The 10,844-nt window shown below is 39.7% G+C and overlaps 1 protein-coding gene across 1 annotated transcript in view; it reads left to right on the top strand.

The window, feature by feature from the left end:
• The first annotated feature begins 719 nt into the window (after positions 1 to 719).
• FTSH12 (FTSH protease 12) overlaps positions 720 to 10,844 on the top strand; it is a 65,699-nt gene continuing 55,574 nt past the window's right edge. The window contains exons 1-4 of the mRNA XM_089988441.1: positions 720 to 1,126; positions 1,230 to 1,676; positions 4,064 to 4,251; positions 6,731 to 6,954. Of these exons, the coding sequence (XP_089844567.1) occupies positions 1,236 to 1,676; positions 4,064 to 4,251; positions 6,731 to 6,954 (853 nt within the window). The 5' untranslated portion in view covers positions 720 to 1,126; positions 1,230 to 1,235. The remainder of the gene's footprint in view (positions 1,127 to 1,229; positions 1,677 to 4,063; positions 4,252 to 6,730; positions 6,955 to 10,844) is intronic.

The raw sequence follows: 10,844 nt of genomic DNA, 5'->3' as shown, positions 1-10,844 counted from the left end.
CTTACCATTGGGTTTTGAACGTGCAACGTCCCAACACAAGGTGACGTGCACTAGCTGCTCCTACCAGACAAGCGGAGCACCGGTTGGTACCGAACACTGGTTTTGCCTCGGCTTGTTGCAGGAGAAGCGCAAGCGGGTCGGATCAATGTTTAATGTTTTTAAATATTTGTTAACAACTTAACACTTTTTTCTTTTTTAATAATAACTCAATTTCATTTTTGAAATGTCAAGATATCTGATTAAACATTTTAAAAATCCGCGTCCTTGTGTCCCTTAAATAAAAAAATTTGGAATTTGCACATAGGGCTGTTAACGGGTCTAGTTTATATCGGGTACCTAATTTGATCAGATCCCGAATTCTCAAGTATCAGCCTAAAAAGTACCGACCCGAATAATATTCAAGTCGACCCGAACTTGACCCGAGCAATACGAGGGCCGGGCTTGGGTCAAGTTTTTTTATCTGGTACCCTGTCAGACAAGTTTTTTTTGCTGGGTATTCGACCTGACCGGAGGATTTTAAATATATTTTTAATAAAAATAAAATTTTAAAATTTATGCAGGTTCCGGTTTAGGATTCCATTTTCGTGACCCGATAAAACGTGAACCGGAAAACGGTAATTTGTTATTGGGGCGGAATCGGGTATGTGCTGATGGGTCAGCTATCCAACCCGTTCACAATGTTCAAGCCCCGCCTACGATCTCAAAAATCTTCTGCCACCGGATTACGTTTTCGTTCTCCGCCCCCTCGGAACGTCCTACCGACGCTACCTTCGGATTCCCTGCGACCCGGTGGTTTCCGGAGAGGAGGAAGAATCCGGCGAAGTCGCCGCCGGGATTCCGGCGATCAACTCTCGTCCACCGAGTTTCCCTCTCACCCTCGCGGTTTCTTGTAGCTCTACGCGGAGTGGAGAGCGAACTCCGTCTTCGAACCCCACGGGAAAAAGTTTTCCGGCGAAAATCGTCGTTCCGAACTCATACACGCTTTCTGAGGCCTGCATTATATGGCCAGAACGACGGCGTTGAGGAAACCCTAGGGTCTCTGTTCGTCTCTGATTCCTCACTATACGTTCTGCTCGAGGTCTGTTTCTTCCCGCTTCCTCTCCGTATAATTTTATCAGTAGTATCGGTGAGTAGAAATATTTTCTTGATTGCTTTCGTTTTCATTGTTTGATTCCCGACGCCGATAACTCGGTACTGAGACGTTGTTTCGATTCAATGTGGTTCGCTAGGAGTTGATGGATTTCTCACTATCATTATACAAAACCAACCCTCTCGTTACTCCCCCCGTCCTTGCTCCTTCTCGGCATTGTCTCTCGTTTGTTAGCCCCCAGAGAAACCGAGTGAACTTCCGGAATCGCGGTTTCTATAGGAAAAGGATTGCCGTTTTCTGTTCATCTGGCTCTAGTGGCAGAGAAGACGATGAGGCCGACACAGGTAGCCAAAACTGGTCGAAAGTTTTTGCTTCCATGTCTCAAGGATCGTGGCGATTCCTCAACCGCTTCGGAGATCGGTTGAAGAGGGAAATTGGTTTTGATGTGGATAGTGTTACTGCTCAGATGGGTAGTTTGGCAGATGGGTTTGTCGGAGCGCTGAGCACGGGTGAAGAGGAGCTTCATAGATTGAGGTTTGAGTTGTTTCCGAGGTTTCTTGACTGGAATCGATGGGAACATTGGAAGGTGCACAATCTTTTCCTTCATTATCTACTATTAATCAACAATCAATGTTGCTTTATACCTTCCTGAGCTGAATTGGATAGATTTTCTTTTCAGACATTGGCAGTACTCAAAACCATGTAAGACATATTGGTTTGCTTGTAACACTTGTTTTTATATGTTTCCTACTTTAGTTTGAGCTTGACAAAACTGTAGATTATTCGTTTAGATTCCGTGACATTCACCTGTTGTGATTATTTTGGTCTCTCATTCTGATGCATGTAGCGTCTCTCTCTCTCTCTCTGCAGAATTGCTGGAATAATTGTAGTTAGTATTACGTGAGGTCAAGCACCCAACACAAGCAGGAAAAGCAAAGAGGGGTGATGAGAATCATGCCACCAACACTCTTGGAGATTTCTCATGATACTATAGGTTCTAAATCCCAGGAAAGTCTTGGAAAATTCTTGTCATTTTGAATAGAAAAAATAGTCAATAATACAGACAACTAAAGAATGAATTGTAGTTAGGGGTGGTGGACATTGGGCCGGCTGGGCTGGCTTAATCCAGGGCTCGAGGGTCTGCACTCAGACCCGGACCTATGAAGTGTAAATCAGGGACACATCAGCAGAAATTGAGAGAAGGAAGAAGAGAGATAGGAGAAAAGTAGGGCTGCAGCATGAGACTCCACGCACACCCATTGTGGGTTGTAGGTTCCTTTTTAATTTCAAGACAACTTTACAATAGTGCCCCTAAGACTAATAAACATGGATTTTACATAAGAGAGGCAATATTGGAACAAGAAACAAAATACATTAAGTCAAAATACATTGGGACACCAGTCTAGATCTGGATCCTGACTCAAAGTATCATGTCTCAATAGCATCCCTCAAGTTGTGCATGGTGAGAACCATTGACAACTTGCTCTTCAAGTACCAAAATCTTTGCTTACCTAATTCCTTCGTGAATAGATCAGCCACTTGATCTTGAGTCCCAATAAACTGAACCATAATCTCCTCACTTTCTATCTTGCTTTCGACAAAGTGCTGGTTTATTTCAATATACTTGGTCCTTCCATGCTGAATTGGATTAAGAGAGATCTTAATCGCACTTTGATTATCACAAAATAGTATAGAAGATGGTGTCTGCTGATTTAGATAAGATAATAAATACCTAATCTAGGTTACCTCTGACGAAGCTGCAACCATTGATCGATATTCAACCTCAGTGTTGGAGTGGGCTACAACCTTTTATTTCTTGCTGCTCTATTAAACCAATTTTTTGCCAAAAAAAACACAATATCTGCAGACTGATCTTCTTTCATTTGGATCCCCTGCCCAATCTGCATATGAAAAGGCCTTCACGGTTATCATATCCTTACCACTGCTCATCCTTTGATAATGAAGTCCATCTCTAAGAGTACCCTTAAGATATCTAAGTATCTTTTTAATGGCTTACACGTGAGTGGTTCGTGGACAATGCATGAATTGTGAAACTTGATTCACTCCTTATACAATATCAAGACATGAAAAGGTGAGATATTGGAGCATACCCATAATGCTTCTATATCGTGTGGGATCATCTTAAATGTCCCCTTCATCATGTCCAAGTTATTGTTGCGACATTCTTGGAGTTAACAATGACTTACAATATTTCATTCCAGCCTTATTGAGTAAATCAATGGTATACTTGTGCTGAGTTAGTAATAATGCATCTTCTTTCCGATCAACTTCCACACCCAGAAAGTATTTGAGATCTCCTCGATCTTTCATTTTGAATATTCGACTAAGCACTTTCTTGATTTTGTTAATATGCTCTTTGTGGATGTGCATGTGCGTACTCTTGATTTTGCTCTTGTGCGTGTGTTGCGAGTTTGCTTGTATGCTTAAAAGGCATGCTTTCGGTGTTTGTGACTATCTGAAGCTACATCGCGGGGGCCTTCACTTCTAAGCCCGCGACACCAACAATCAATGACGCAGTACCAAAGTGTTGGTAGTAAATTTATCTTTTACTTATATATATATTTCATTAAATGCCTATATGGGTGATAATGTATGAAGCTACTATGACATTTCTGAATATACCGAGGCAAAAAGATGTGAACTTGTTAACATCCACGAAAAGCAGACACCAATAAGTGCATATTACTGCGATTAACATGTTAAGACTCTCATAAATGTCAATGTTGCTTTGTGTGGACATCGAGTTTCTACTTAAGACTCATTATGCAGTGTTTGTTAATTTCTATTGAGTTTCTTGTTATATTTGGATTAGGCTAAATCTTTTTCATGGTTAATCCGTCATTGAGTTTGCTATTTTATTCTATGCAACCAGATCTACTTTTCTATATATTGCATCAAAATGCCACTGAACTTTGGATATTAAATGATTCTCTTATCATTTTTCGTTTTCAGGACTTCAAGAAATGGGAATCTATGAGAATTGGGATCTTGATTGTGTACACATTTGTTGTGGTGTTTTCATGCCATAGAACTTATACGAAATTAAGGACACTATGCTTTAATCACCAAAACAGGAGGCAACAAGCAGAAGCTTATATGGAAGCATTGATACCTGAACCTTCACCAATCAATGTCAGGAAGTAAGTCTGTTCCTATGTCCTTTTGTCAAGCGAGACTTACCTTTAAGTAGATTTTATTCAGATATGTTGGGTTGTTTTCTACTGCCTTTTGTGTTCTCTGCTTGTGATCTTTTTGGTTGGTGCTCTTCTTTTCCTTATAGAAAAAAGTGTATGGTTTATAGTTTGTTTCATAGAGTGACTAGAGAATTGCAGGTTAGCCTTGATGCTACTAGAAACTGGGTGGGAAGAAATCCATGAGCATATACATCTCTTGGAATTAGAAGCACATGGTATTGGATTGAAGGTAAAACTGATTTCTGTTGGGAGTGGAAGTTGGAATCTCTTTGGGTGACTGCAATTATGCTTTCAAAGGAGACTTGGTTCTGTGTGGGGGTGTGGGAACTGGAGTCTCAAAGATTCAAGGTTGGGTGCCTACAACTTAGTGACTGTACCAGAAACGTTGATACTCAGTTTACTAGAATGAGTTTGAAGGAATGAAAATAATGTTTTCTGAATTAATGACTTAAATTGAGGGAAAAATGGCAGTTGCATGAAAAAACTGAAGGGAGTTAATTGGATGGAATGGAAGAAAAATAGAATGAGGTTCTTAAGTAAGATCACATATGAGGAACTATACGCCATTCACCATATTGACCTTAGCACTAGTAGACATCTCTTAGCGCCTGTTGGGGCCAGCACACACTAGCACTACATTGAGTTGTATAGTAACTGTACCATGCCTTGTAAAATATAATAGATAAAAAATGTAAACAAAAGGGAAAAAAGAAAAAAATCTTAGAGAATTAACAAATATTTAACACTTAAACCAATATGAGAGTGGCATAACATAAAAGATAATAGCTATCAAATGGTTGTTAACTACTTAACATACCATAAAAATATCGAATTCTATGATCCTTAATATATTCTATTTTCTCCAATACTTTCCCATAAAAAAATATTTAACATGTTTTCACTACTTTCTTTGTAATTTCATCATATCCATGAGAAATTTCTTTAACTTTTGCTGGTGGAGGGTCTAGATTTTACTAAGTCTTCCTCAGCTTCTGGCAGTGGTGTTTGATATTTATTCTATTGCAGGTTCTGTAGATGCTAGTGTAATGAGACTTCAAAGATCAAAGAATATATATATATATATATATATATATATATATATATATATATATAATGTACATACAACTCTTAACAGCTAGTGTTTGACCTTGATTGTCCACACTTTTCTTCCTTTCCTACAATTAAGCCACCAGGTTATCTTGTATCTTGGTTGGGGCATTATACAGTTGCGAGATGGCATTTAGTTCTGCATATCCAATGAAGGGGTATGAGAATAGAATGAATCTTATTAGGACCTTATTATGTTGCATTTGTTTTTTAAATATTATGGATGGCAGGGAGAAACCACCACTATGTTTTGGATGTCCTGTTATGGGCTGTGAGGCGCCATGTTGATTGCGACCATGTTTCAGTGTCCATGATGGTTGGCTTCGGTCTTGCGACAAGGGATGTGCAATTCTTGAGCTTGTTAACAACGTCTTGAGCTGCCCACCTAGCCAGGTGTGCAGAGCGCTTGCGAGACACTATGCTGCAATTCTTCATACAAAATACATTACTACATGTTGTACTGGATCTTTGCACTTGGTCTCATTATTATGTTTGACAAATGGAAAAGAAAAAGTAACTTTGATAGAGAATAACAATTTGTTCCAGCCAAATTGTGCTTTGTTGAGATGTATCCTTGCTATCTGCTTCTTACAGCATTTGTATTTCATGAACAACCATTTCTTTTCATAGATGTGCCATATTCTCAAGGTCGATTCTTTGCTGGTGTTAGAAGATCTTAAGTTTTTGAGATCTCTTATTAGGAGAAAAAAGAAAAGAAAAAGGTAACCCCTAATCTAATCTAACTAATCTTTTAACTAATTTGTAGATGTGCCTCCATGTATCACACTATTCTACTTCAAATCAAGTCGGTCTATGCAATACTATATGGTCCTCTGTTGATTTGAGGAAAGATTGTGAAAAGGTCCCAACTTTACAGATGTTCAAAACCTTAGAGCGGAAGCATTTATTTTTTTTGATGGTTTTATTTTTAAAAGAAGGTTCAGAAATGCCTCTTTTAAGAAAACTCTGACCAAACGGCTGGGAAAAAAAGTAATTGAAAAGCATATAATTCTAGCTATACATGTACCATCATGTAGTCCCATACAAAGTACAAATATCACACAATAGATTCCATTTTCCAATGCAGAACAAGGGGGGCAAGAGGAGCTATCCTATCACAGAACTATATAAGACATTGAGCAATCATTTTGTCATAAATTATGATGTGACTTTATAAGATTAGATTTGATTGTTTGAAATTGACAACTGAGCCTTTCAAGCATTTTATGTTTATTCTCTGTCACTGAATGTGGTTGGAATGCTTAGAGTGGTTGCCATCATTAAACACATTTGTTTGATATTTTAATGTTTAGTGCAGGTACAAAAAGGGTATGTGGAGGAAGACTATGCCAAAAGGCCTATTAATTAAAAAGTACATTGAGGGTCCTGATGGTGTACTTTTTCATGATGACACATATGTTGGGGAGCATGCTTGGGAAGATGATCTCGAGCCTAATCATGGAGCCATCACAGATATGATTGATACTGAGACAACAATGAAAGCAGAGGAAAGAGAAAAGCTAAAGGAAGAATTGGGCATTGGTCGGTTCAATAATTTTATGATGGAAATGTTTTTATTCCCCTATTACTGTTTGTTCATATTTATCTATTTCTGCTAAAGTATTTTAGGCATAATTGGCTATTTGAAGTTTGAACCTTGGATTTTACATGCATTTACAGTCTAAAAACAATCTAGGAACATCATTCCCAGTGGACTGAAATTGTAATTGGTTTATGAATTAGTGGTGCCCTTTGCACTATAAAGTGATACTCTTTAGCATCTGCTTTGCCCATGAGCATGCTTTCATGCTGCCATATTTAGTATGATATGCTGCAGAAATCTGAACTATGGGATTTTCATTGTGTTATTGTTCATAAAAAGGAATTCTTTGATTTCTGAGGTAAAGTGAACTGACATAAACAACCAAGTAATAAAAAGTACGACATTTTTTTTAAAATTTGGAACAACCAAATGGCTGCTGTCATATAAGTATATAATAAATAATATATTCTAAGTTAAAAATGAAACCAATCTAATTTTTTTCTGGTGACATCTTCTACCTTTGTTTTGATTATCTTTGATTGCTACTTATTTATGCAATTATCTTTTCATTAGAAAAAGAAAAGAAAAGGAAAAACTCTTAACTGCCCTATTATGGGTTGGCTATGACATGAAATTACCAATACCTAATTTTTCTCGTATACTGATACTTGTTTCCCCCCCTCTTAGCTGGCATTTGTTACCTTAGGTTCCTTCTTAGGATAAAAATGGCAACAGTTAAAGCTTGCTGGAGACTTGCTTGGATTTCTCTTTCTTAAGCTTCTTTGTGATAATCTGGCAGCATATATATGAAACAATTATAATCTCTTTCTTGGTTGAACAAAATCTGTCCTATTATGGGTTGGCTATGACATGAAATTACCAATACATGATTTTTCTCTTATACTGATACTTGTTTCCATCCCTCTTATCTGGTATTTGTTACCTTAAGCTCCTTCTTCGGATACAAATGGCAACAATTAAAGATTGCTGTAGACTTGTTTGGATTTCTCTTTCTTAAGCTCCTTTGTGATAATCTGGCATCTTATATATGAAACAATAATAATGCTCTTTCTTGGTTAACAAAATCTTGTGTAACCAAGCTTTCTATGCTTTAATTTAATTCTAACATGTTGGTATTTGAGTGCCTGATCTCAGTTTGATTTTCACATAAAGGAGTACTTGGAGGATAAGCAGCAAGTCCAGTGTTATCAATTATGTAGAATAGATCCTCGTGGTGGTGACCTTACACTACGGGCCACACTAATCTGTCAAAATAAATATTAGGGATAGATTTCAGTTTTCTATTTATTGAGGACATAGTTATAATTACACCATTACTGTGGGTATTTTCATCATTTTTCATATTCTTCTTATTGTAGCCCTAATAAAGGGTGTTCTAAACATTGAAGTAGTAATGGATAGTGCAGCTCAATAGGGGCCTTCCTTCTTCTTCTCACTTTCATGGCTTCACGTAAGATGGTACCAAGCCAAGGAGATGAAGGAGAAAGATAGGATTTGGATGTTAGAAAGTGAAAATACACATCAGACAGGGCTGAAATCTAATTGAAGATTGACTTTTGCATGGCAAGTCATTGGAGTTGCTGATGTCACCTTAGGGAAAATGATTGGATTTGAAGTTGGTCAAGGTTTGAGTTATTTGTGTCAGGCCATTGGGTAGCCTTGAGAAAACTTGATTTTAGGCAAAATTGGACTAGTATTGAGTGAGTTACAATTTTTTAAGTACTTTCCGCATGTTTCTAGAAACTTGTTGCCAATCTATTTTATGAGTTTTTGGTCTTGATTTATAACTATTTAGGTCTTAGTTGTGTGTTAACTTGGGTCGGTTTTTATTGTAAAGATTGCCAGAAGTATTGTTTCCATTATATTTGCCCTCATTTTAGGAGTATTAATGACTTTTTAGCTGTGCTAAGGGGTACACAAACTTTATTTTGGTGAATTTAGGGTGCAATTGCTTGAAATACTTGCTACTTTTGCATGTTTTGTGTGAGTTTGACATTTGTAGTAGAAATGGATAAGGGCTGTGCAATTGATCTTGGATGTTGAGTTGGTGGGCCCTGTTCTAGTACGTGCTCTGATACCATACTAGAAAATTAAAGAAATCATTATCGAGTGGGGGAAGTGTTAGGGCAACACCGACTTACATGTCAATTTTGTTTTTGGTCATATATTTTCAGTTCAGTTGGTATGGCAAAGCTGACTTGCTTTTGCTGGTGGTAAACATGGCCACACAATGTTAAAATGAAAACCGAACCTTAAATGCTTGGTTATGCATGTTTATAAATTTACATGAGCCTTTCCTTGCTATGTAACTTGATCAAGTTCTGGAATGAATGGTCTTGCCTTGAACTTCAATATAATTGTGCTTGTCAGGTATGTTTGATTTTTTTAATAATTTATTTTAGTTGATTATATATATATATATTTAGTTAGTAGGCTTTTATTGGACCTGATCAGAATAAGTAAGAGAGTGTGCAAGCTCTGTCAAAATTCTACTTAGAGTGGGATTCATCATCCTATAGTAGTGTCAGTCTGTCAGATCACGCATTACATCATAGCCCACCAAGCCATGCACATTCAACCCTGGGTCCGTTCGAATGTGATTGTGGGTTCATTCAAACATGATTATGGATCCATCTAGTTCGTTTGTGGATCTGTCCGGTTTACCCCAATCCATTTGAATACGACATCCAACCCATTGTGTAAGACTCAATATAAAAAAAAGTTGTTTGGATCCAGGTTGGATCCAATCGGATCCGGGTAACAAAACCCTCGTCGACTATTTAAACCCTCCCATAGGGGGTTTTCCTTTTTCAAAAAGAAACACAGAGACCTCCAACTCCCGACTCTTCCCCTGCGCAACCCTGACCCCCTCGCCTGAGTCTCGTCGGGATCCCCTTGCTGGAGCCCCTCCTCACGCCGGCGAAACCCGACCTCTCTCTCTCTCTCTCTCTCTCTCTCTCTTTCACGTCGGAGCTTCGCTGGAGGCACCGCCTCCCTTAGGTACGCACCTCTCTCTCTCTCTCTCTCTCTCTCTCTCTCTCTCTCTCTCTCTCTGCGGTGGTCACCGGAAACCACCCACGATGGTTTCCCCCACCTCTCCTTATCCTCTGTTTCTCGGAAGAAAACACAACAACAACAACGTGAGGCTGCTGCTGCCACCATCTAGCCGACCGGGAGGGGTGGCTGACGCTGCCGCATCCCCTCTTGCTGTCACTCAAGCCTCCTTCTCCTTCCCTCTCCATTTCATAGCACCCACCAGGTGCCACCCGCACCGGCCTACGTGCCTCATCGACCCCGATCCCTTGCTGGAATGCCCCTTCTCTGATTCAGGCAGTCCGCCCGCCTGCCCGCCTCTCTCCTCTTGCTTGCCTAGAAGAAGGGTGCTGAGCACCCTCTCCCCTCTTTTTTTTTGTTGTTGTTCGACTGTAGGCTGCTGCTGTCACCTTACCAGGACGACCAACAGGGGGTGTCGACTACTGTTGACACCTTACCAGGGTGTTTACTGCCCTGTCGCACCCCCTTTTGTGCTTCCCCTTCAGCCGGAGGTAGTCCCGACAAGGCCACCTCCCTCCCCTTTGTTTCCCCTCTTGCCCAGGAACTGAGCCTGGCTCGACTTTTTCCTTTTATTGTGTAGCAAAACCGAGCTTGGCTCGGTTGTGGCCTGCCCAGCTGTAGGCTGGCCACTGTCTACGATGGTGGCCTAACCATGATGGGTAGGCCTGATCGAGTTGAGCTCGGTTATTATCGAGCCTAGCTCGATCCCTGCCTTCAGCTAGTCAGGCGCAACCAAGCTGAGCCCACCTAGCATCGAGTCCAACTCGGTTCACTTTGGGCATGAGCCTGGCTCGGTCAAGGGGCAGCATTGGGC

The sequence above is a fragment of the Nuphar pumila genome, chromosome 15 (genome assembly GCF_984573655.1).
Source record: "Nuphar pumila chromosome 15, dmNupPumi1.hap1.1, whole genome shotgun sequence".
Classification (NCBI taxonomy): Eukaryota; Viridiplantae; Streptophyta; class Magnoliopsida; order Nymphaeales; family Nymphaeaceae; genus Nuphar; species Nuphar pumila.
This window is presented reverse-complemented; position numbering and strand designations above follow the sequence as displayed.